General features: G+C 38.1%; 1 protein-coding gene across 2 annotated transcripts in view; it reads left to right on the forward strand.

Annotated features, from left to right (window-relative positions):
* Positions 1 to 27,190, forward strand: part of oca2 (oculocutaneous albinism II) — a 50,221-nt gene that overhangs the window by 955 nt on the left and 22,076 nt on the right. The window contains exons 2-18 of one of the 2 annotated variants that reach the window (XM_044200300.1): positions 1,627 to 1,878; positions 5,149 to 5,244; positions 6,397 to 6,588; positions 6,747 to 6,804; positions 7,961 to 8,033; positions 8,614 to 8,771; positions 8,945 to 9,027; positions 10,385 to 10,538; positions 13,358 to 13,429; positions 14,464 to 14,529; positions 15,475 to 15,531; positions 16,897 to 17,021; positions 17,681 to 17,819; positions 23,019 to 23,151; positions 25,024 to 25,171; positions 25,813 to 25,870; positions 26,025 to 26,133. In XM_044200300.1, the coding sequence (XP_044056235.1) occupies positions 1,637 to 1,878; positions 5,149 to 5,244; positions 6,397 to 6,588; positions 6,747 to 6,804; positions 7,961 to 8,033; positions 8,614 to 8,771; positions 8,945 to 9,027; positions 10,385 to 10,538; positions 13,358 to 13,429; positions 14,464 to 14,529; positions 15,475 to 15,531; positions 16,897 to 17,021; positions 17,681 to 17,819; positions 23,019 to 23,151; positions 25,024 to 25,171; positions 25,813 to 25,870; positions 26,025 to 26,133 (1,963 nt within the window). In that variant the 5' untranslated portion in view covers positions 1,627 to 1,636. The remainder of the gene's footprint in view (positions 1 to 1,626; positions 1,879 to 5,148; positions 5,245 to 6,396; positions 6,589 to 6,746; positions 6,805 to 7,960; positions 8,034 to 8,613; positions 8,772 to 8,944; positions 9,028 to 10,384; positions 10,539 to 13,357; positions 13,430 to 14,463; positions 14,530 to 15,474; positions 15,532 to 16,896; positions 17,022 to 17,680; positions 17,820 to 23,018; positions 23,152 to 25,023; positions 25,172 to 25,812; positions 25,871 to 26,024; positions 26,134 to 27,190) is intronic. The other variant, XM_044200301.1, reaches the window with a different exon arrangement.

The following is a 27,190-nucleotide window of genomic DNA, read 5'->3' on the forward strand; positions in this document are numbered from 1 at the left end:
GTTTAGTTAGGTTTAGGCATGTTTTTACATGTGTAATGCCAATGGGGTCGCTCGTAGTGGTGTTTTTTTTTTTTCTGGAAATATTCCTGCAAATTGTCGGAAGGATCAGTTATTCAACCCTGTACTGCCTCTTGACAGGGCTGTAGTCTTACTCCTCAAAAAAGGGAATTATCGCAGAAGACTCAAATGTCTTTGTGAGATCCTGTTACCTTTCATGTGGGCAATAGTCCCATTGAATTCATGCAGCCTTTGTGTTGGCGAGGACCACATGCCTGCCGTAGCTGACCTCATCCCCTGACCTCATGCTGTGCTTTATGGGTGCTGTGAATCACTCAGCTGTTGTAATGCATGTTGGCCTCCTTCTGTGTTATTTTAGCTAGGGTTGAATTATGTTACAAAGTATATAAATTTAAAATTAATTCTGATACTTTACATTTATAGTATACACTGTACAACAACAGTATACACTTTATGGCCTGTGGCACAATCAGCACTAAAGGATGGTGGGCCTCTGTCCAACAGAGCTCCTTGTTTCTTTTTGACCAGGGAGAGGAAAGTTACTGGAGTGATGTAAAGGCAAGTGACTTGTGCCCCTACTGTCCGGGATAAGGCTGTGATGTATTACTTAGTTGCATCATTCAAATCAGTTGATAAAATTTTTTTTATAAAAGAACAAATGAAACACATTTTTGGTGTAGATGAAGACATTTTAATGAAATAGTAAGACAAGATAACATTCAAGTGAACTAAAAAGTCACTGCTGTAACTTTAAAGCTGCTGTAATCACTATTTTCATATTAACAATGGGTCACATGACTACAGTACTTGGAGTCGTTCATAGTGACGAACCGGCAGAAATGTTTCACCTGACTTTTTAACTGTGATATTAATTGGGATGCTAATTTTGGCTAGCGAAAAACATGCTTAACACAAAATGTACTTACTGGAAAAAACTAACAGCCGACTCCTAGAGTGTCTCTTAGTACAACCGAATGCTGAACAAGACATTTTTAGGCAACCAAAATGTCACAATTAACTGTCATGAACTGAAAACACACTGTGAAAGGGTCAAAGTTCTAAGACGAAAACATGACAACAACCAAAACAAGTTCACGGCTGTTTAAATGTACTAAGTGCCATGGATTTCCATTGCTTTTGCTTTTTGGATTGAAGAAGACTTGAAACTAGCGATTGAGACCATAAACTTATTAGGAAACCTTTTTTCTATAGAGTTCTATACAATCAGAGCTAAAAAGCTCAAAGAATTCACTATACATTAACAGCAAATGGCAGGTAGACAAAGTTAGGAACTAGCTATTGAACACAGTAGCATTAAGCAGCTAAAGAGTCAGATATTTTCTCTCAGGAGTTTGTGGAGAGCAAAACAGAGCAAAAAGAGAGTAAATATTGGACTTAAATTTGCCAGGTGGCCAGAAACATAACTACAAATAAATGGCAATGTTGCTCCATGTTAGCCATATCAACTTAAAAGGTGATAATGCATCAGCGTTGTGATTGTTTCCACTGCCCCCAAGTGGCCAAAAAATCAGTTATTGCTGTTTACTGTTACTGTTGAATTGACCTGATTTTTGAGCTGTTACTCTATCAAAACTCTGCTTCCTTCAGCAGTCTCACCATGTATTTGGAGAACAAAAGCAACCTGGAGATTGAGATGTCTCAGACGTCAGCCCAGGGCCATCAAGGCAGGAGCAGCCTGAGGTCACCAGAGGCCGTCGCAGGGAACTTTGGGGAGCTGCGTCTGCTGCAGGGCATCTCAGAGAGGAGAGACACCGAGAAGCTTCAGCAGTCTGCAGTTCTTTCCTCAGGACAGGGTGTCATCCATACTGAGGGCTTTGTACCTGTTCGACAAGAGGATGGGTATGACTACTGAAAGTGTTCTACTCTCTCCTATTAATGATATCTCATTAACTGAAAACACCAAAACAATAAGGAATGAGTCCGTCTCTCCATACTTTCTGACTTCCTCAGCCTGTTTGTGGCACTCAGCTCCAAGCCTATTGGTTCCAATTGATAACATAAATGTTAAAAAAAGAATGAATGTATATTTTCTTTGTTATAAATGGCTAAATAATGATGTTGAGCGGACCTAAAGTTGCATGAATATGATTCATGTGGTGACATAAACAAACAAAAGTGCTCTGATGCTAGCAAGGCTATCTTGCTTGAAATCCACTTTTGCTGGGGTGGGGGCATGGCAAGGGGGGCGTGACAGAAAAAGTTTGAGAACCACGTCGTTAATCATACTCAAAAACTATACTCAATAATGGGTATTTAGCAGACAGCTGTTTTTAGCGAAAAAGCTCTAATAACCGACTCCACACTGTACTCAACAGCAGACGGGCAAAGTTAGCGACTAGCTGGCTAAAGAGACCTATATTTCCCTCAGGAGTTGGCAGAGACCAAAACAGAGCTAAAAGGAGATTAATTGGACTTACATTCATCAGGTGGCCAGAAACATGACTCCAAATGAATGCTAATGTTGCTCCTCATCTGCTAAATGTGTAAATAAGCAACAGTTTGCCTTAAATTTGTATTATCAACATGAAATGTAATAATATTGTGTGTCAGTGTTGTGTTTGCAGCTTTTTTCTGCTGCTCTCAAGTGGCCAAAAAAGAAAACAGTTGTAGGTTCAAAGTTTGTGTTTAAAGCCTATGTGAATAATTGGTTAAGAGTTTTTCTTGTGTTCTAGTTTAGAAAGAGATTAGCATTCATTCTCTCTTCTTACTGGGTTTTCTGGAGTAAAGACATAACAACAGTTTAAAGAACTTGAACCACACGTGCAGAGTCACATTACACATGTTGGTTAAATCTTCCAGGGGATGTATGAACATACGTGGAAAACACTGGGATTTTCTTGTAAAACATGAAAATTCACACAGAGACTTAAGTGTGTAGCAGTGGGTGTGTATCTCAGTCACTCAGGCAGTGTTAATCACAAGCCCGTGGCTTTGACGTTATTGGGATTAAACTGGTGAATTCTTTGCTTCATGAACCAAGTCAAAGTTGCACATGACAAAGAGTGACTACAGCTGATACTTGTGTGTCTCCTGCACAGCCTTGTGGTTAGCCAGATTAGCAATCAGGTGCTGTAATTCTTCTTCTGTAATTACTGCAGATTAAACATGACACTTTGACACATTGACACACACCGACACATAAAAATTGTGCACAGATTAAACAGGTGAGGTTGCAGGGCACACACAGTACGTAAGAGATGGCTTCAATAATCAGACAACAAATACATAATGAAAGTAAAGAGCCATTACAAAAAAATGACACAAATGGATGGTTGCATGTAATTTTCCCGTTTAATGAAAGCTGTGAGGTTAAAAATTTGAACATGATTGCATCTGACATGTTGACAATAGTTTTCTGGCCGATTAGCTCATACCTCAAGTGAAAGAATGCTGTAGTAGTGGTAGCTGTCAGGTTGTCTGTCTGGAAATTTTATAATGTGTTTGAGCACAGGCATAATGGATAGAGGGACTTGGGCCACATTTATTAGACTTAAAGGTTACTTCAAAGGAAAATTACATGTCAATGTTGTGTTCCACGCTAGTTTCTGCTTCCCCCAAGAGGCCAAAAAATCAGTATACAGGTTTAGTCACATGGCTAATTAATGCATTGTATACAAAAAAAAAAAAAAATCACATGGCACCTTAATCAAGGCAGGATAACCAAAAACAGATATTAATATCATATTATGAGCCGACACTATTTTTGGAGGACATAAAACAGTAAATTGGTATATACTGTATATAATAAAATAAATCAGTAGAAATGAAGACTAACTCCAGTAAAATATGAACTATTTTCCATTGGTCAATATTAATCATACTGACTGGCCCTTGTAGGTGTCCTGAAAAGACAGCTGTTTAACTCAGCCTCAGTTTGTGTTCTCTCTGGGCTCAATATCTTTTAAAGGACCGTGCAGTCTCTGTGCCAAGTCACATCTAGGGGACACGATCAGAGTCATGTCAGGGAAAGAAGAGGGGAGAAAACATTTGTAGGCATGCAGTAAATCTCTTTATAGTTGTATAAGAGTATCTAAGAGGATTAATGCGGCAGACTTGTAGACTGTAATGTAATCTACTCCTTTATCCAACACCCTTGCCACATTCATTGATTTAAAGCACCCAACTGTCTGGAGCGTGTTTGGTAACACCTGCTAGACTTGTAAGACAATAACAACAACACAAGTAAGGCATTATGAATTACTAAATTACCTCCCCTATACAACACAAAGTCAATAAAATCAATCACAAAATGAACCACTCAACATAATTTCCTCATAATAATACATTAATTAATCCATAACAGTAATACAAAACAAAAATGTTTGCTGCTGTGTTAAGGAAGTGCACAGACTGTGTTTAAGCCCCCAACTCTTTTGACAGGCACAGGGTAAAAACCCTTCAAGATTATAAGATTAGCCGAGGGGGGGACCTTTAATTTTCAGAAAGATTTCCATCTAACAGTTTTGGCTCAGTGAGTTGGTATTCCATTACATAACTATTCTCATGACGTCTCTGTGGTTGTCAGAGTAATTGCTGAGCTGACTGTGGGCTTGATGAAATAGTGGATTGGTGTTTTTTTTTTTAAGTAAAAAATAATCATTAATGTGGCAGAGGACGACATCGGTACTGCTTCTTAGGCACTTTATCAAAAATTCTCAACAAGAGCAGCTTTAAATGTACATGTGTATATGTGTTAGTGTGTTTAGCTTTGAAAGACAGATGCAAAGTCAGGTATAGAGAGTGTATGAGTGCATGTATGTGGATATGATTGTTGGCTGAGACTCAGCTGTGATGCTCCTGAGGGTGGCAGCCTGCAGGAGCCCCAGGGATATTGTGCAGCAGCAGGGTGACAAAAGAAACTCCTAATGATCTCCTCAGGTGTCGAGTCACCAGCTGCTCACCCATGTTCTGCCACCCGTGGGTTATAAAGGGTGTGGCAAACTCCTTTAACCAGTGACTGATGGCTGTGACGTGACAGCTGAGGGCTTCTCTATAAGGGTCAAAGTTCACAAAAACCATGTTTTTTCAGTTTTTGAAAAGCACAGATTTAGATTCAGGTATTTTTGATTTTTTAAAACTCATTGTATTTCATTGCATTTTCTTTTTCAGGCACAATTTCAGCGTGGTTAATATTCTCAGAGGAAAATCTAATTCAGCCAACATTACAGAGAGGTCGCCTCTGCTGAGATTCTCTCAAGATGACAGGTGAGTAATTGCTCAAGCTTTAGATTATAGGTCTGGTATGGAGTATCCAATGTTAAATAAATAAATAAATGAGACACTGAAATAAATAACATGAAAATAAATGTGTAAAATGTATAAATGAACTAATAATTTCTGTAATAATTAAATAAACGATCTCAACTCATTATGATGAAATGTGATTTCATTGTTCTTATTTTTAAATTAACAACATTCATTGTTAGTTCATTGTTATTTCATTGTAGAATTGTTTGTTTCAATATGCCCGTTTATTTCATGTTTTTTTTCCCAGGGACATTTTTATTTCATAAAGTCAGAAAGTAATTCTGAATCAACCAACTAGTCTGAAAACAGTAGACACAGTAACTTACCTTTCTTTTTATTTAGCTCAACGAGGCTGACCTACCTAGCCGACCTAGCTAAATACTAACGAACAAGCCCGCTAACTAGCTAGGTTAGCATGTGTCTGGCATCTTCATTCTGCATCAAACTGAGGAGACAGTGTTTGCTGCAGCAGCTAGCAGGTTTATTCAGAATTACTTTGGCAGCATTTTCATTCTCAAAATGTCCCTCAGAGGAAGACGCACAAGTTCAATTCAATTCAATTTTATTTATATAGCGCCAATTCATAACAGAAGTTATCTCATTACACTTTTCCTATAGGGCAGATTATTGTGATTATTTATTTCATAATATCTTTGTTATTCATTTAATACTTCCATAATCTGAAAGTGTGTATCTGATCTTTACTGAAACAGTTTTACAGGTAATCTGTGTTGTCTGACTGGAATATAACTTTTTTCAGAAATAAATTTGATTTCATGTTTTTGCTTTTTGCTCATTATTTCATGTTAGGCAGAATCAAAATGACATGCTAGCAGAGTCATTTAATGAAATGGCTCAACTTATAACATCATTGTACAACCCTTCTTACATTTATTCAATTGACAGTGGTGCACGACACATGTAATGAAATTGTGATTATAGGATGCTTGTTTTATAGACATGTTTTTGCTGCTCAGTATTAGAAACATTTTTCAGTTAAAGAGCTTACATCCACAGCTGGTGTCCTTAATACCAGTGTAGTGTTTATTTCTGTCACTGAAACTATAGTGGGCGATGCCCAGGGGACTGACAGTGGTTATTCTTTTCCAGTATAACCTACATGACCCTGCATGACCCCAGCTTTGTTGGAGGGGAAGAGCCCTGGGACAATGGCTCCTTGGACCTGGAGAGAAGGTATCGGCTGGGCAGTGAGGTCACCAGCCTGTCCCGCTCTGGCTCCACGGAGAAGAACGACCCTCTGGACAACCTCAACCTCAACTTCAGACTCACCAGTAGTATGAGGTGAGTGAGACCCTTCATGCTAGTAGAAAACTATGGCTGACTTTAATATTTTACATACTGGTGGTTCCCAACATTTCTTCCTTTTAACCCCTTAATATGAAGCCATGTCGACCCCTTCCATTTCATTCTATTGACTATCTACTTTTTTGTCTTTTCAGATGCTGCTTCAGAGCCTCCAAAATTGCCACAATCTTTACTATTGTTGTTCTCTGCAGTGTAAGTGGATGTGTCCCTCTAGCATCATATTGTAAAAAACAACCTAATAATTGACTTAAGTTTGTGCTAAAAAAAATCTACATTAAATCTAATTTAAAGTTTTATTCACTCATTTTTATTACTTCTTTTTTCCCCATTAAAGGAATAGTTAAACATTTTCGGACATATGGTTATTTCTTTTTCTTTCAGAGAGTGAGATGAGGAGATTAATATCACTCTCATGTCTGTGTGCTAAGTCTGAAGCTGGACTTAGCTTAGCATAAAGTTTGGAAGCAGGGGGAAACAGCTAGCCTGGCTCTGGCCGAAGTTCAAAGATACACCTACAGGCCCCTCTAAAGCTCACTAATGAGAAATAAAAAAGTAATAATTAGTGGTTTTAGAGGGATTTACATGCTGGAACTATTTCTTGACAAATAACAGTTTATCCAGTACGTCTCTGCAGCGTCTCTGGCTGGTTTGCTAGCAGCCTCACTGTGAACACAAGACTCTTAAACCACTAATTGTTGTTTTTACATTTGTTTACAGATTAAATAGAAAAGATACAATGTGTTAATTAGTGAGCTTTAGAAGTGCTGGTAGGCATATTTTTAAAGTTTAGAGATAGGCAGGCTAGCTGTTTCCCCTTGCCTTCAGTCTTTATTCTAGCCAAGCTAATTGCCTGCTGGCTCTAGCTCCATACTTCACACATGACATAGTGGTATCAATCCTCTCATTTTAAGAATAAACGTATTTCCCAAAATGTTGAACTGTTCCTTTAATTGTTATTCAGATTAAAGAGATGAAGCTGATCCCAGAGTGAAATTGGGCAGAAGGCAGAGAAAAATCTTTGGCACTAAGTTAGTTAGCCCATTAAGACCCACCAAGTTAGCACTCTGATAAATACAAGTTCTTCTGAACTCTACTCCTGGTACACAAAGTAGCCTACACTTACAAATGATTTAATTAATTAAATGAAATTACACACCACACAATGGACTTTTACTACCTGTGGTTTAGCAAGCCAACTTTGCTACATATGCGTTTACTGAATCTCTAGAGTAGCGTGCAGCATATTTACCTTTTTTTATTCTTCTTCTCAGCATCTCAATATCTCTGGTTGGAAGTGTACGCATTGAGTGAATAATACAGTATGTTGATGAATGTATTCTGGTTTCAGCTGTTCTTCAGCATGTATCCAGATCGAGACAACCCCTGGAGGATGTTGGCAGTCTCTTCAACAGACAGTTTCTGTATCCTTTCCTACTGCATCATTGTCGATGCACATTGGTGTTTTATGTTCTGAAATTAAAACAAAAAAGTGGGCTGCAAAAGACCTAGCAGGCCTTTAATTAACAGGGAGAGGGGTGGAACATGATGCAGCTGTGTTTTACTTTGAGTACAAGGGCACGCAGAGATGGGAGCAGAAAAAAACTTTGACAGGTTTTTAATCCACAAGGGTCTTCATCTGGCTTTAATCAGAGTGAATGCTGCAGGAGAAGATAAGAGGGAGGTAAGAGGGAGTGGTAGCATTCCTGAAAGGTGAATAAATAGTCCCTACTGCTGTGTTTCAATGTGTACTTCAATCTATGAGTCATATTCAAGGAGGGAGGATGTTATTGTCTTCACTACATTCTGAAAAGGACTGAAGAGAAACACTGCACAGTTTATGAGATTGCTTATTCTTATGGAGCATTTAATCAGTCCTCTCCAAAAAGTAGAAATAAAAAAGAAATAGTCGTCTGCAAAAGATGTAGTGCCAGTCTCCTTTCAAATACACAAACACACATTCAAAATATCCACATTTTTCTCTTGACGGTCCACGTCCCACAGCAATGAACCTGACAGATTTCAGAGACAACGCTTTGCTGAAGCTCCAGGTGGGAGGGCCTTTCACAGGAGGGATGATCGACCTCACTAACCAGGAGTACATCCTGATCCAGGTGGAGCAGACTGAGCAGTCGGGACAACGAAGGAGGAGGACTCAGCAGGTGAGGCCATCAATGTGATACATTTTGCTTCTTTGCTGTATCTGACGTAAAGGCGAGCTGCTGTAACAAAGAGTTTCCCTTCGGGGATCAATAAAGTATTTCTGATTCTGATCTTCTGTGAAGTTTTGATTAGTGAAAATCAAACTCATTTATCTTCTGCTGTTTGTGAACAGGTGATCCATAATTGGACCATTCCTCTACATGGTGAACGAAGTGACCAGATACTATTAACAAAAACATTTGAGATGCTCAGCAGGTACTCAAAACACTGTATGACACTGTGTTGATTTGAACAGGTTGATTTTAACATGCATATTGGCGTCTTTGAATGGTCTCCTAAGAGATTGTATGAATATTATTAGGGGGAAGAAAAGGTTATGTAATCTTTATTTTTGCTGGAGGGAGGGCAGTCTGACTTCTCTTTAGAGAACAGGGGCCATATAACAGAAACTTCCTATCTTATGTCTTAAATTAAGATAGATAGGACTTTCCCCAATTTAGTATTACAAAAGCAAATCCTAACTAACTTTAGGAGTCCTATCTTATCTTACTTCATCCTATCTTATCTCAGGTTTGGAAATCCTAAATACTCAATCCAACATCGCTTATCAAGTTTTATGTCTGTTACCTAGCAACTGATGCTACTTTTCTCATCTCGCCAAGCTAAACAACTTTGTAACCATTGGTTTTTCCCATTGAAACATACAGAAACATACATTGAAACATACAAATGGAGCAAGAACAACGACGGGCACTTAACTTTAAGACAGATGACTTAGAGATGTTGGTAATCTGTTGGTTATCTGTATAGAAATACAAAATGTTCTTTTTGGGAAATTTACAGCAACACTAATACAAATCAAATACAACTAATACAATCAAATACAACTGCGCTCTGTTAAGTTTATTATATAATTTTCAGATTGAGGCAGACCTTTTACAGTTACCATTTGCTGTATATATATTAAGTTATGCTAAGTATCAAGCACAAACATTTTAGCTAATGCCTTCACTAGTGTGCACGCTCAATGCTTATAATACAGTTATACATAAACCGATTTCAAAGGAAATAAAGGCATGGCATTACGTAGACAGACGACACAGATATTATGTAAAGGATCAATGTCATGTCACAAATAACATTAATTTATTACATAAAAAACATTTTGTAGCTACCACAGATCATCTGAAAGTTTCATAAAATGCATTGTGTCAGATCTACAAGAAACAATTCCTCCTTGAAGCGCCCTGGCGAGTTTGTTTATCCAGATATCTTTTGAGCACTTCTCAAAGTCGTCTTCTCTGCAGGCTGCCATTACTTTTTCTATCCTTATGCACTGAAAAATTTTAATTAAAATGCCTTGCAATAGGTAAATTTATGCCATATAACGTCATATAATGTTCCATTATTGTTAAGTATGTGGTGTTTTCTTGGACAGCATTATATAATAATGTAAGGTGTTGTTATTTTGTCTCTTCTGCTAGACTTCAACATTATAAGCATGATGTGACAGATGTCTGACAACATTGTCTAGTTTAGGGATCGATAATGTTCAATGAAAGAAAAACATGCACATCATTCTCACTGCTGTGCTGTTTCCTTTCCTGCACAGTGACCCCATCGTCATCACGGTTCAGGCCTTCCTGCAGGATAACGAGGTGGTGCCGTTATCCATGACCCACCAGTCACTCTACGTCAGTGTGGAGACACAGGTGGCCATCGCTGGAATCATCCTGGCTGGGGTTTATGTTCTCATAATCTTTGAGGTAAATGGCCTGTGATGCTCAAGCTCTTCTGTGGATGATTTGTTTTCAATACAGTGTCTGCTGCCTTGTTGGAAATGTGTAACAATACAGCAGAGGAAGCTCTGATTTTTCCAACACCTAATATACTGTCTAGTATTTTTGTGTGTTCAGTGAGCACAAATTAAAGGGGCTGCACACCCATGGCACATCTCCCACAGATGTTTTCGTTTTGCTCGATTAGACGACTGAGTAGGTGTGTACAGACTTTTCTTGATTGACACCTCCCTCACTCTTCTGTTTAATTGAACCATGGATGTGTTGCACTGGTAAGGCCTTTTTCACTGAAGACATTTTGACATGTCACAGTATAAAAAGCACAGGTGTAAATAATAATGAAATGATTGCTCAGTTCCATTTAGCTGCTTCAGTTTCAGGGTCCTGGTATTGTGCACGCTGGCTCACTGTCATGACTTAGTGGGACACTTGAAAATAACTGAGCCATCATTAATTTTATTAGTAACACCTGTGCTTTTTCTACTACGAGAAGTCAAAATGTCTGGGAAACTACATTTCTTTCCAAAATCTCTGATATAGCGTCACACAGTGATTTACTATAGGTATGCAAGGCCTTCAATGTGTCATACTAATTCAAAATACTAATCAATAATAATTACTAGATCATTACTTTAAATGTATTCATTATCATTTAATTTATAGTTTTATAGTGGTCAGGTTTATAAGTAACATGAATTCATGTTTCGGTGCTTACGTCAACAAAGCAACTTGTTTTTGACACACTTAATGCTTTTTTAATCATTAACAATATATTTAAAAAATGCATCACCTCAATAATTACAAATGATTAATATATTAATAACTAGAAATAGAATATAATAGCATATATGCATAGCATATATGTAACAAGTCATTGATTGATTATCAATCAATTGATAATCAGTAATTCAGTGTTAATTAATGACTTGATAGAAACAAAATTATTATTAATTTCCCACATATTAGTTATCACTACTTTGATGTGTTGCTCACTAGCTTCCCACTAAACATATTAGATTTGAGCTCCCTGGATATACATTTGCAATTCCCATTCCTTTACATTCAGTGTTTGGTTTTAATTAGACAGGCTAATCTACGCGAGCAGGACAAGGTGTGAACTCACTAAGCTGTGCCGGCAGGGGCAATACTATGATGTGAAAGTCAACAGCGGGCTGTGAGAGATGCCAGCACAGTTACACCCCGCACACACTCTCATGTGTTATCTCTGTAACTGGCAGGTCCGAATGCAGAGGCTGTAATTGGAAGTGCGAGGGATTGTCTCTAAAGTAGAAGAGCATACAGTGCATGACTATTCAGACATCAGCAAGATGTCATCAAACTTTAGCTCTGTCAGGTCTCTATTTGTGAATGTTTCACTTTTGCTTTTCTCCATTAAACCTTAGTTTAATGAGTGATCATATTCTTTCTCTCACATTTAGGATATTTTTCAGAATTTTATGAATGATAAGTTCACACAAAGGGATCTCTCAATGTATTGGTAATTGGACACCAATTTTCTTCTTATTAATGGGCACTTTAGTAAAATGTTCTTACAGAGGTCTAAAATACAGAATCACAGCGCGGTTTTGCTTTCGTCATTCTTGACAAAGGCCAAGTCAGAAAAAGAGGATGCCTTTGTTCTCCTTTTTCTATGAACATCTGAAATGATGTATTAAGACAGAGAGAAGTTTCTGAATGTCTGTAGACTGTCTGAGCTGTTATTCACCTTCACTGACAAGACCCAGTTTAGTGTTGAGTTGTTTAGCAACGTCAATATGCATTAAAGATGATGACTGTTCTCATCAAACATACAGACAACAGACTTAACCAGACATCTTTCTTTTGCCAGAATAAACCTGCCAATAAAACTGCAATAATGCAAATTAAATAGAATTTGTTTTTTAAATCTTCCATTTAGGTTAAGACAAAGGCCACAGATCCTAGTTTCTTCATGAGGAACAGCCTCGGCATTTGCCAATATACATAAAGTGACCTACTTTCCTGCAATATATTGCAACAGCATGAATGTCAGAGGAGCAGCTCTGATGTCTGATAACACATCCAAGCTTATCGCAGGTCTCAATTTTTAATAATGGGATGCATCATACATGAGAGTGGTGATGGAGCCCTGTGGATGAGGGCGACTCTTAACAGCATCATGGAGTTATCTGCAATATCCCCTCGAGGTTCTGCATTTCTTGATATTTTATGCAGAAGAAAATGATAGACCATCGTAGACCTAATGGTCTCAACAAGATTTTTTTTGACTCATCTTTCCTGTAAATCAGACATATTTTTAGAATGATTGTTTTTTTGGCATCAGACTTATTTAATAACAGATACAAAAAAGTAAAAATGAAACACTGGCACCATGAGAAAGGTAATAATGCAACATGAAATTAAATACAACACAGACACACGAGAAAAATACAAACAATATAAAATAAATGAATGAATAAAAGCAATTTGCAGCAATGACTATGAAGTCATACTACTCATGTGTCTTAACCGAAGGTAATTAGGGCATTTGACTCAACAGTAGAGAATTTCAGATTTGTCATAGATGTTAATGGAGAATATTTGACTTAATGTGGCTTATGTGCCTGATTGAAAGTGTTGGATTGTTCAGTTTATGTGAGAGTGTGTTTGGACTGTATGTGAAAGGGAGTGGGAGAGAGAGAACGAGGTTGGTGGTGTCTACTGTATATCTAAATGCTGATATTTAAATATTGTAGCCTTCTTCGGCATTCAATTAAGTGTTTCTGGTGAATCTTTTGAATTTTCAGATTGTGCACCGCACTCTGGCAGCCATGCTGGGATCTTTGGCAGCCTTAGCTGCTCTGGCTGTCATTGGTGATGTGAGTTTCTTTTACTCTTCTGTTTTAGTGAGCTGTAAAATAAATAACAGTAATACCTAGAACTACTTAGATTATACACTATACTTTTGTCAAAATATGAGTTGGCAATCTGCCAGCAATTTTAGGGAACAATAATCTTGAAATTACCCAGAAAGTTAATTTGCTAGCTTAATAGCTGTAAGTTAGCTAGCTACCCTAGCTGAATTGGTAGCGAGATGTATGGGCCAAGTAACAATATAGTTAACCCTTCATGTGCTATAACTTCTTCTCTGCTTCTAATACATATTTTTCAGTAAGCAGTATTGATATTGCATGATGTGCAAGTTGAACAGAGCTGGGCTACAGTCTACTTCTTCCTGGTAGAGTTTCCTAATCAAAGGATTCAAAATGGCTGCCATGTCAATTAGGCCAGACTTCATTTATGTTAACAGAAGAATTTATAGTTTCGGGTGCGCCTGCTCCTGTGTTCACATACTCGTCAAAAGCCAATCAATTCACAGCCAAGTTTTTAAGTAAGAAAGAAAGAAATGTGCGTAATGAATGCAAGAAGGGCTTTTATTAGTTCCTGGAGGTCAGTAAAGTATCACAACTTGGAAAATAGTTTTCAAAGTTTCAAGTTATGCAGGGAAAGCACAGGTGTATCTAATGACATTAATTATGGGGTATTGAGCCTGTGTGGCTCACTGGGGCACTTCAGTGGAACAGAGCCATCGTTAGTGTTACAAGTTCCACCTGTGCTTTTCCTGCTGTAACAAGTCAAAATGTCGTCTGGAAAAAGACCTATAGCACCCAAAGGCAGGATCTGGGCCAGGCAGGAGTTATAGCAGTAGTGAAATGCAGTTACAACAAATACATTTATTAAACTTGTCAGGAAGTTTAGCACTGGACTGAAAATAACAGATCTCAACTAGGGATTAATGTATCTGACATAAATGTATTCTGACTCTTTCTTCTTTTTTGCCTTTTCTTCACAGATCTGATAACTGTTAATAAATCCCTGTCAAATCTAATTATTTTCTTCGTCTCTCCCACAGCGGCCCAGTCTGGTTACTGTGGTAGAGTGGATTGACTATGAGACGCTGGCTCTTCTGTTTGGCATGGTTAGACTCTAAAGTCAAATATATTTTTCATATGTTAATTTACACAACAAATCTCCTTGTGGACAGTCTGGTTTGTAAGAATGTAAACAGAAAAATTGATTTAGTATTCCTTTATTTTATATCACCATCTGACATCGTAACTTCACTTTATGCACTTTCTATCGGTCTTCCCAACTACTGACAGTGAAATCTGTTTTTGTGGAGGCAAGTGAAATTGACAATATAAAATCTTGTCCATGCAAACAATCATTTCCTATCAAGTTTAGAATTGAAGAACACGTCTGAAGAGTTTCTATGAAGAAATTATTTTCAGACACATTATAACTCTATAGCTGATCACATCTATAACAAAATATTCAACTCTCATTATTCACAGAAAAGATAATTCTGCCAGTGATATCTAAATTTCATATTGATGCATGACCACAGATGGTAGCTTCCTTTGGACAACTTCCACTGTCAACAGCTGCCACTGAAATTTTCATCTCATTCTGCGAAATACAACAGAGGGAATTTCTGAAAATATTCCAAACCTAAAAGCAACACATTTCATATTGTGCTACAATATATGTTCTACAGTACTCTTCATACAAAGCAATTATGTTGAACTATTTATGTATGATAAAAAAAAAATTCAGTTTTATATCACTCATTAACAGTTTGGAGTTATCACCACTTTTTTTGGACTGTGTTCTTGACCTTTGCACTCATTTTGCTGTCTTACCATGATGGGTGTGATAATGCAGTATCAGTGAAAAGAATATCCTAGAATCCTGAAAGTTGAGGACATTGGAGATGTCTGTCTTACTGGCCACCATCTCTTATGTGAGCACCATCTTGTTGTCTGTGGTGACTATATTTGAAATATCAGGGTGACATAATCTTGTTACATAATGGAAAATTGGTTGTTTTTGTTTTTAAACAAATCTGTCCTGTTTCTTCCAGATGGTACTGGTGGCCATTTTTTCAGAGACTGGCTTCTTTGATTATTGTGCTGTGAAGGTGAGTTGTATGATAATAATGATGGGTCCCAGTATTTAGTAAGAAAATCACTTGAATCAGTTGATAAAGTCTGACATTTTGAACATGACAGTATACAGTATCATATCAGTTATTACATACAGTTTTATTTGATATCTTTTAGTAATACCATTTGGATGCTTTGACCATGTGGGATGTTGAGTGACGAGTCTGTGAAAATAGCTGCCCACTAGTATTTTAGAGTTGTCTCGAAGGCGACAGGCTTTGAGCTATTTCTGAAATTAGCTGACACATGACAAGCCTGTAGTTTTTATGTTGACTTATCTGACATGACCAAGATTTGTGAAGACCTTTGTAATGTAAGATGACCTAACAAGTTTTGATGCCTAGCTTTACATCCTGACTCAAAAGTACAGCACTATTATAGGCTGACAAGAATGACATTTGTTTTGTGGGAAAGTTCAGAAAAACAGGTCAGTACTGTCTATTAAAATGAGCCGGATTTGTTTAATATTTCTTATTTAGAGAAGAACAAATCAAGTTTTTTTTTTTACTGCAGCTGATCTCAGTATGAACTGATAGACATCGCCTTTAAATTGTTTCTTTCTTAACTTATAGTCCATTTCAGGACTCTAAAGTTAATTTTACTTTAGCTGGATTCTATTGGTGCGATACTGTCAAACTACGTGTATCCTGCAAATAATAAAGGAATACACATTCTCAAATTAGTCTGTTACTCTACAGTAGAAGATAAGACCTTCATCCTCTCTGTACAAGGTCAAGGTTTCCTACCATCAGAAAAACAGCTCTGGGTTGCTCAGTTTTAATCCTGAATATTCTGCGTAGATAGTGAAGGAGGGTGAATGCCTTTGTCCTTCAGGTACAGTACCACTCAGACCTGGAGAACAGAGGGATCATGCAGGCTCATGAATTTTAAGTGTGAGTTGGACAAGGGCCTGCACTCCAAATTAAAATACCTTCTCTGAGAACAGCTTAGCAGCTCTGACACATCGTACTATTACATCCAAAAGGTGGCCGTCCTGAGCCACTCCCATGGGGCTAAGACTGGTATATTAGCATTGTGTGAATCTGTGTCAAAATTCAATATTATATGGCTATTTTTGGAATCTGAGTACACTACCCTTTCTAGTGCTACTACTCATAATGGAAATTTAAGCATCAAAGCGCTCATTTATGATGATTAACTATGACATTCTTGATGCTTTGAAAGGCTGAAACACATTTCAGAAATGTTGTAACTCATCCTCAGAAACCCTGCTCAATGATTACTTTGACTTGGTTTTTGTAGATTTTAAATCAGCCCTGCACTCGTACTGGGAATGAATCAAGTTATCCACTTCATTGTCATATTACTTCTCTCTGCAGGCTTACCAATTATCCAGAGGAAGAGTGTGGCCAATGATCATCATCCTCTGTCTCATCGCTGCCATTCTTTCTGCTTTTCTGGACAATGTGACCACTATGATGCTTTTCACCCCTGTCACCATAAGGTACAGTATAGCTGTAATCAGTAATGTAATCACAGGGATTTCTCGTCAAATACTGATATGATTATCTATAACCATGACCAGCCATTTACAAGTTTTCTTAGCTTTTAACTTAATATTCTTTTATCTAATCAGTGATTTGTATCCAGTAACCCTATAGTATTTCTTTAAATAGTCGCATCAGTCGACAGACCACGACCTTCTCTCTGAAAAAAGCTGAACATAGTCCAGTCCAGGCAAACACACATTACATTTCTAAAAACAGAACTGCTACACATAAGCTACAATTTACTGTAGTGCAGTGTCTTACAAATCAGCTGTCTCTCTGTCTCTCCCTCATTGTTAGTGTCTCTATTTTTTTATGGACTCAATTTGAATTGAGTTGAGTTCTCAAAATTGCTTTTGCTGCCACAAGGTCAGAATATATTTGATATCTGACTTGACTTAAATTAGACACCTGATAAACAGAACACAGATTCGGGCCAAACTGTGCTCTAATTTGTTACCAGGGCATCAGGGTGGATATCCTGTACAGCCACGATGTTAAAGGACCAATGCTTTTTATCTTCCAATATCCTTTTTATATTCCTGTATTTATTTCTCCCACCCGTTGCAATCTAATCGGGGCTAAAGGGCTTTTCTGTCTCTATCTGATTTTGCAGGTTGTGTGAGGTGCTTAATCTAGACCCCAGACATGTCCTGATTGCAGAAGTAATCTTCACCAACATTGGAGGGGCTGCCACAGCTGTCGGAGATCCACCCAATGTGATTATAGTATCAAATCAGGACCTGCGCAAAGAAGTAGGCACTTTCACAGCTCTCTGCCTAAACTTGCACTGATATACTGTAACAGATCAGCTCGGTGTAATCTGACACATGAACCTGACACTTAGTAAAGCAAACATAATGCTCCTTATGACTTAACTTATGATAAGATGAAGGGGAAATTGCTGTTTGAGCTGTACAGATGGTAAAGTACTGACAGGTGAGGAACATGTCAACTGGATTGATTCACGTCACTTCTAGTCTTTCTCTAGTCTAGTTTTTGAATTGAGGCAGCAATATCAGTTAGATTCATGGACTTTGTAACTTAATTACATTTGAGTGTCATTGGGAGATTCTGAAAAAGTCACTAAGGTTATAGCCATGATCAAAAGATGAATCATTAAGACTTTTCCTCATAAGTTATTGTGTTTATATTGATGAAGTTATTGTGTTTGTATTGATTCATTGCCCTCTAGGCCTTGAAGGATTTTGTACTAGAAAAAATAATCAAATATATCACAAAGCCACCACCAAGGACTGGAAACACTGCCACTGTTTCTTGAAGTTTGATCCTATATATGTATATATATGATTAGATGAACCGCTTTGGCAGCATGGTTGGCACCTTACTCCTCAGTCTATAAAGAGTGCAGCTAACTGTTTTGAAAATCTCAATTTATGACAAGGTGTTTGGGTAATTATGAAAAAAGCATCACTGCAATGGCAGTAATACATGAACATTGAGAAACCGGGCTGACAATTATTATTCCAAACACCTCTGCTGCGACAGATAGGGACTACAGCACCACTTTAAAACTCCAATAAGCAGTATTTTGATATTAACATTAAATCAAATGACTCCCTGTAATTTGAAAGGGATTCTGATGCTGTCAATTCCACTAAAATTCAAAATCCAACTCTGCAGCTTTACAGCTTTTAGAAGCTCATTTGGTTTCTTAGTCTAGACTTAAGCCAATGGGAGGGCCATGTTGCAATGTGCCTGCTATATATGTAAGTAGGCAGTTGTATGCTAACACGTTAGTCATAAGAACTAGATTCAAGAGTCTTTCTGCCCTCTAGTGGTCAAAATGACTTAATTCAGCTTTAATATACGAGCAAACAAAAACAATTAATCACAGTTCCTCTACACAGGTGGTAGCGACAAACCCAGCATAACTTGGCAGTCGCCAGGTGCTTCAATTAAGAAATCTCAGACCGGTGCCACATTTACTTAGTTAAAATCTGCTGTTTATTTAAAATGGTTGTTGCAAACTTCATATATCAAAGGTGGAATCTCTTCAAGGACAAAGAAAAAAACAGCCACATTTTTTGCATGAACACATTGGATTTTCAACTTTTTACAGTTGGCTTTGAAAAGGTTTCATAACTTCAGTGGTGACATTTAAGTTGGTCCTTAACCATCTGCTTAAATTGGAGGTTTCTGCGTTCATAAAATACTCAACTATCTTCTTTGTTGAGGATGTTTTCCTTTAATTAAAACATTAGTGTGGGTAAGTGTAGTAACATTGGGTAACAATACATAAAATAATAATAATAATTATTATTATTATTATTGTTATTATTATTATGTTTTATATTTATAGAGCGCTTTTCAAAATACTCAAAGACACTTCACACAATAAGTTAAATAAAAGATCCTGGAAAACTAAAAATGTGTGTTGCACGGTCATGCACTTATTGTAGCTCTTAAGATGACAGTTTACTAGCAGGTGTGTTGTTGCAGGCAGTTTTTCTAAAGCCTTCATATTCCTCATATAAGCTCTGACATTCATGACCTAATATAGACTTTACAGGACATACACATTCATAGTGTACATACAGACATTTGCAAGTATTTTATGGGTATGCACTGTGGGTAAATGTAATCATCTGTGTTTACTGGATTGTACATGTGTTATCTCTGCTCAGCACAATCTCTCTATGTATTTATACGGTTGTGAAGCCATGACCCTTATTTATGTTGATGTGCTGGACAATGATGAATGGAGACATAGTGGCAGTGAAACCAATTTATATTTTTGCTGCTGCCATCATAAATCACAGGAATTAAAAATGTCAAAACAGCGGAGAAGAAACTGCAACACCTTCCTATTCCAAGGTACCTGCCCAGTGTTACATACTGTCGCATTAGGAGTCTTCCTATAGCCAAACGTTTTTGACTTTAAATTTGTACCTCCTTGTGCATACTTTTTTTTGCATAAATATAACTATGTCATATAGTTCATATAGTCATTAGAAGCAACACAACTGCTATAAGAATAGCACTCTTCTTGCACTCCCATTGCTACAACATACTCACCTGCACCTCAGCAGCAGTTTATGTCGGTCTGGCTCCAGTTTTCTAGAGTGGCATGCTAGGGCACACTGGAGACCCTTTCTTTGGGATTAGTGTCTGATTAAACTTGTGAAGGAGACACTTTCACTTCTGATGCAAGAATGTGTGAAACCATGTAACTGAACGCCCAGCTCTTTGCCTGTGGTGGATGATGACGTAGTTTAACTGCATTTGCATTTGTATTACTTATCTTACATACATGTTCATGCATGCTGTATGTTATCATAATACTATTAGACGAGATACCATTATAGCCGGAGGTGATCTGAAAAGTTTTTTGAGAAAAGTAAGTAGGGAAATTCCCAGTAGAGGGGACTTGTGTATTGTAAAAAGACGGTGCAGAAACGGTTACCCTCAGTTCGGCTCCGGAGCCTGCTCGGGTTTACTTCTTGTGAAAGAATAAACTGTAATGCATCGAACTCTGACCTTCTCCAGTGATTCTGTTTGGGTGCTTTGTGACTCTGATTTATTGGTACGGGTGTTGGAAAGGGGTTCAGACTTAATCTCTGGCCTGACTTGGTCCCTGACCTTCTACTTCAATGACGTACATCACACTTGGTTGAGACCTTGGTGGCAATCTGTGTCTTTATGCCACCAGACTGAGGGTGATATAACAGTGTTTCCCATTAATAGAATTTATTGACTTTGACATTTGGGACAAGAATGAAATTGACTTCACTGTACACTCCTACATTATTATTCTCTATCACCCCATGATATTTTGGAAAACCATTAAGAGGCAAGTTGTTCTCTATTGTACATATTGTGACAAAAGTGATGTCCGTAAACAGCAGTAAGAACATTTTGCTGAGTTAATCAGAGCAGCTGTCTGAAAAGGGCAATGACTTGTAGGCTCTTCTCATAACCTTCACTCTTCTTATGCTCAGAGGAGCATAGTGCTACATCACTAGAAGACATGACATTTTCCCAGCTCCTTGATGTGGCATCTGTTCATTGCGTGCGACATTTTAGCCTTTGCGGGTGCAGGCAGTATGTGGTCTCTGGTATATTGTAGCTCCTACCACACCAGGCTCCCTCAGCCCGCTGTCCGGTTTGTTTTGGCTCGGTTTCCCAGGTGACAGAACTGCAGGGACACAGCAGCAGCGCGCTCATTCAGTCATGTCTGGCCTCTGATAAGGAAAGCTTATGCGCGCATGCATGGTTTGCTTGCCTGTTTGTTTGTTTGCATGCTTGCTTGTTTGTGTCGAGGGGATTTTCGGGATTTCCAGAGATGGAAAGAATGGCACAGCTGTGAAGTGTGTGTTTAGGCGTTTCTGCCCCTCATCAGAGTGTCCTTGTATTTGATTTGTTACAGAGCCAGGTAGCAAGGCGCATACAAACTTTCTACCTCCTTTTTGGTATAATTTCATTGAGGGACACTGGTGACTCTCCCTTGCCAAATGGATCTCCTCCAACCAGTCAGAAGAGTTGACACTGGCTCTGAAATATGGACACACCAGAGTTTACAGTCAGTTACGGCTGTAAACAGAGACACATTACGGCAGCAAACACACAGACAAAACTTTGACTCTTCAGTAGTTTGCTCTCTTGTGTCTTGCTACTGAATAACTGGAATGATTGGAAATATGTTACAGAGATTTTTTGGACTGAGACACCGATACAAGATATTCCAATTCTTTGGTTTTTAGTTTTGGTCTCTTGTTTCTAGGAATAGTCTTCTTTTATACCAGGCTTGCATGAGCAGCTATCCTCAACCCACAAGGCTGCCCTGAGGGTCACAGCAGACCGAGAGAGCAGGTCTCTTTGGAGGCATGAATAAAGGAGTAGTTAGTCAGAATTGTGCTGTATGAGTGAGGCAATGAGGTGACATAGTAATGAAATGAGATTGTGTGACATGAAGGGAACCTTTGCATTCAATCTACTGCACAATTGATGAAGTGTTTAAGAGCTGTTGCACACCTGCCACAACATTCTTCATACTCAAACTTGATTGGATATTTGATATGTGATATTTCAGATCTTTCAGGTTGCATGTGAGAATATCTTTGTTTTTGTCATGTGCTGGTTTGTTCTGCTGCATGTTTCATTGTATCACCCCTACTCTCCACCTTTATCTTTTATCTTTTGTTGCAACTTGAAATTGCAAATCCTGTAGAGGTCACTATTAACCAGTTTTATCACTATTCTTCATGTTGTGCAAGTATAAGGAAGAAAGACAGTATAAATCACACACATCTTAAAGGCTTTATTTACAGGCTTTATCATTTAGAAATGGTATTTTATATAGATGATGTCATACAAGGACACATTTCCAAGGATGTATCTGATAAAATGGTGTCCTTTGGGAAAGATTAGCTCTCAATTTTGAGGACAACCTTAGCCGGGGGCCGCTATTTCTTACTCATGCAGGAAGTAAGATGTGCTCCATGCCAAACTAGAGCTTGGTGGACATGAAAAACCCTTGAGAATGCAATTATCACCACCCTTTTGTGTGCAATAATCAAATTCTTTGCTTTTTTTATGTCGTTGGGCTGCTCTCAAATATATTTTATTGCTTATAATGCCACTTTATATAATGCCACTGTATACATCTTAACAGCTCTATTCTTTGCCAAACGTACAGAACTGTAATTATTTAATTACTGTATTACAGTGATATAACGAATAGATTAATGGTTACACCTGCACCTGTGTACAACCTTTTCCAGAGTTTTTCTTCAGTTCAGCTGAATGATGCTTTCTTAGATTCACATGACTCGTCTCACTGTGTCAGTACCATGCAGATCATCACTGCATACTGTTGTTCTTCTTTTTTCTCACCAAAACTGATGTCTAGGCACTAATGCTCATATCTGAATGAGCACTCTTTATCTTAAAAGACTGTGTTGTCTAACACATTGTTGTTCTTTGTCTTACAGGGGATTGATTTTGCCAGTTTCACAGGCTACATGTTCCTTGGAATATGCCTCGTCCTTTTCACCTCCTTTCCTTTCCTACGGATGCTCTACTGGAACAAAAAACTCTACAACAAAGAGTCCATTGAAATAGTTGGTGAGTTATGATATTTTTTCAAACCCATATGGCTTTTGTTAAAAAGAATTAAATAAATATACATTTTTAAGGGATGAAGGGTGCTGTTCGGCAGGGGAGTTATTGTCATGGGGCTGAAATGTAAATTGTTGGATTGCTCTGGATGTGGCACAATCTAAAATCAATTATGATGGCTTTTGATTATTATTATGAAGTGTATTAACCCCTTAAGAACATCAGTGCACATGTTACCCCCATTCTACAGCTACTCACCTTCTCAGGCGATGCACTGACCTCATAGAAACTTAATTAACTCAGCATTATGGCCTCAGCCCTCTAACTCCAACATATGATGTATGGTGCCCTCTAAATTGAAGACTTCCCTCCTCTGTCTCAGGTGATTTCCATGGTATTGCATTCACATTGTCCTCATCAGATGACCCTGTCATCTCAGATACAGCATTTCTGGATTATGCTTGTGCTCGTTAATAAAAGGAAAGATCCCTCTGTGTTCACATGTTTTAAGTTTATAGCTAGGTTTACAACTACTTTTAGGATTTCTAAGCCCAGTTTGGGTCTCAGTAAATTTGAATTGTAAGTATTGGTTAGTATTAACTATTTGATTAGTTTAATTAAAGTACTCATGGTGATAGGCTAAATTTATAATTTACAGAGGTGGAGCACTTTCACCTTCTGCCTCTTTCAGCAACACGGCTCCATCAAGAGTCTGATAATTCACCCATCTCAGGAAAACCCCTTTACTCTGATGCTCAGCTGTTATCTTTGACTAGTTGGCAGTAAAAAAAATGGCTTCACTTGTCCAGAGAGCAGCCTGAGCGCAGCACAGGACTCCCATCTTGGTTCCAATCTTTTTTTTTTCTAATTGTGCTATTGTATAAAATATTCAGCTTATCTGGTACACCACAGTTCTTTGGTATATCTCCTTAATTATCCATTAACAGAAGAGAAAATTATTTTGCCATCCCTCAAGACTTTACATTGTCCAGAGGTAGAGTAAGATCATTTAATAAGAATGAAAACCACAGGGTGTGTTTATTTTGGATAGTAACTTTGTTCTCCATCCAAGAATCTATTCGCTGCTGCTGTAGATCTTTGCATACGAGACCCCGGGGATGTAGACAATGGGCAAACTAATAAAACAGGGATATTTGTGTGAAATAGTTTGCAATTCTTCCAGAAACACCTCTTATCAGTACTACCGTACAATACTACAGTGTCCCCCCTCTGAGACAACCTCAGCAGGGCATCATTAAAACTGAGACCACCTAGCTTCCCAACGTCACCACACTGCTCCCATTTCACACTGTGCCCCAGGCAGATTGAAGGAAGCCACTGATGATCACTGTGGTGACCATTCAATGCAGGCCTGATAGCTCATCTGTAAATCCCACCCTGTGGAGTTTCCGCTTCTCCCGCCAACCTGGCCTACCTAGGAGAGCATGCAGCTAAATCAGCTCAAAGCCCCCGCTACGACTGGTAATTGTACCGATTCGCTTACAGGAATGTTTTTTTCCTGTGCCAGTTAGATCCCATTAAGGTCACCTAGCAACCTTCCTGAAAAAGGATGGCACCTACTGATATCTACACAGGCGTCCAGCTCCCTCAGGCTTTATCTCTGCATCAACATGGGCTGTTCCTGAGCTGGTCAATGTGCCCATCGCCTGGCTGCATTAGTCCCTCTATGGGATTCAAAGCATATTGACCAAAAACATCTTTATATCCTCTCAGTCAGCCTCCAACCAAATCCCCCACTATAAACATGCTACATACTGTTACTAAGCTTCACCACTGTAATGACTCTGTGAACCCATGTGTTTAACATGCACTAAACAGGTGGCTTTCTCTCCCGCTCTGTTTGTCCTATTCATCCAGAACTCAAGCATGAGATCCTGGTTTGGAGGCAGACGGCTCAGCGCATTAACCCTGCCAGCCGAGAGGAGACAGCTGTGAAATGCCTCCTGATGCAAAAAGTCCTCAACCTGGAAAGTCTGCTCCGCAAGATGATGAAAACCTTCCAAAGGTTAAAAAAAGCACTGAAAAACCGAAAATGTATCTGTTGTTAAGAATGTTTTTATCACCTCTCACAGAAACTAATTTTCTGTAGTCCTACACATTACATTACAAGACATTATTGGTCCATGTTGTGTGAATGAGTCAAGGAATTCAGTATTATAATTGTCTCACTATCATAATATTGTTGATGACTTTTTAGAATGAGACATCTAATGTATGCCCATTAATGCAAATGTAGTTGAGTTTATTTTAGATTATTGTTTAAAACACAACATTGTACTTGGCAAATTTGTTTTGTGTTTTTGTTTGGTTAAAAATAATTGAGGAAGGGAGAACATGAGGAAGTCCAAGAATAGTTACATTTTTTGTCCCCTTGTTCAAAATGTTTTCCAGACAGACATAGCAATTATAGCCCAAATACAATATAATACCACTGAAATACAGAAGTACACAGCACCCAACAAATACCTAAAAACAGCACAACATTCAGTATGTATTCATAAACAGCTATTAGAGGCACCATTTTCCATAATTGAACCAATATTATAAAACTCTTAAGAGATTAATTAGTCTATACTTACATGTTTTTTCTCTGTTTATTGACACTCATAAAATAATGTGAGATTAATATGTTGCTGTTTCTGACAGACAAATTTCTCAAGAGGATAAGAACTGGGAGCAAAACATTCAAGAATTGCAAAAAAAGGTAGGCTTTCATACTTCACCTCAGACAGATTTCTCACTGTGACTGTGGTGCATTGATGTTATCTCAATAATGAAGTTGGCTTAGTCTTTGAAACTTCGCTTGAGACAAATTCCATCAGTCGTATGATAAAAGAATATGTTTTTCTCCTCCACAGCACAGAATAACTGACAAGGTTCTCTTGGTGAAGTGTGTGTCTGTCCTTGGCGTGGTGATCTTCATGTTCTTTCTCAACTCCTTCCTTCCCAGCATTCATCTTGATCTCGGTAAGTAAAGCACTATCTCATTATTGCCCTGTTTTTACAGGCCCCACTGGGTGGTTATAGGTTCTGTCATGTAATTATGAAACACAGCTTCCTCTGTCCTTGCATTTAAAATGAGCCCAAATAATGGGCTGTCTAGCAAATGCAACCAACAAATTACATGAATACTGAACTGCATTTAGACCCATCACATTACATCTATTCATGTGTTGCAATTTCAAAGCTGTGTTGATGAATAATGTTCCGGTAAAACTACAAATATGCACTTTGATACAATATTTGACCTGAAATTGTGTTTTAAGACTCTTTTTAAAGAGCTTCTTGGCAAAGATAGTCCGCAATAATACTGAGTTACACACAAACAGCAGAGTGGACCTGTGACAAGATCAGAAATAAATAACTGAGTTGTAAAATCGACAGGAAGAATCAGGAACAATCTTAAAGTATAGCATTATAAAGTAAATTCATAAGGCTATGACATCCAGGTCCTAACAAACATAGGTAACCAGATGAGACTGTCAAATTCACACATCAATGATTTGCATTGTCTTAAAGCTGCTATAATCAATATTTTTATAATAACAACGGATGAAACAACCACATGTAATGTGAAAGATGTTGCTCAGAGTTACAAGCCCACAGAAAATTGTCACCTGACTCTGCAGTTCCTCTCAGCTCCACAGAGTGTTTTAGTGTCTTTCAGCTTATTGTTTTGATTTTCTGGCCTGCAACTTTACTGTTTAGGTTCAATCTCTGGCTCAATAATTAGCATCATTTTTAGCATTTCTTCAATGAAAAAGCTAAAAAAAAAACCCACTGTATGACACCTGCTCAGCACCAAACGGTAGACAGACAAAGTTAGCGACTAGTTGGCGAACATAATAGTATTTATCCACTAAAGAGCCAAATATTTCTTTCAGGGGTTGGTGGCCAAAAACGTTAAAAGGGGAATGAATATGAATGAATATTGAAACACAACTTCAAATAAATGCTAATGTAGCTTGGTGTCTACTGGATGTGTACTGTACAGAAATTAGGCAACTGTTTGCTAACAAGTTAA

The sequence above is a fragment of the Siniperca chuatsi genome, linkage group LG6 (genome assembly GCF_020085105.1).
Source record: "Siniperca chuatsi isolate FFG_IHB_CAS linkage group LG6, ASM2008510v1, whole genome shotgun sequence".
Lineage (NCBI taxonomy): Eukaryota > Metazoa > Chordata > Actinopteri > Centrarchiformes > Sinipercidae > Siniperca > Siniperca chuatsi.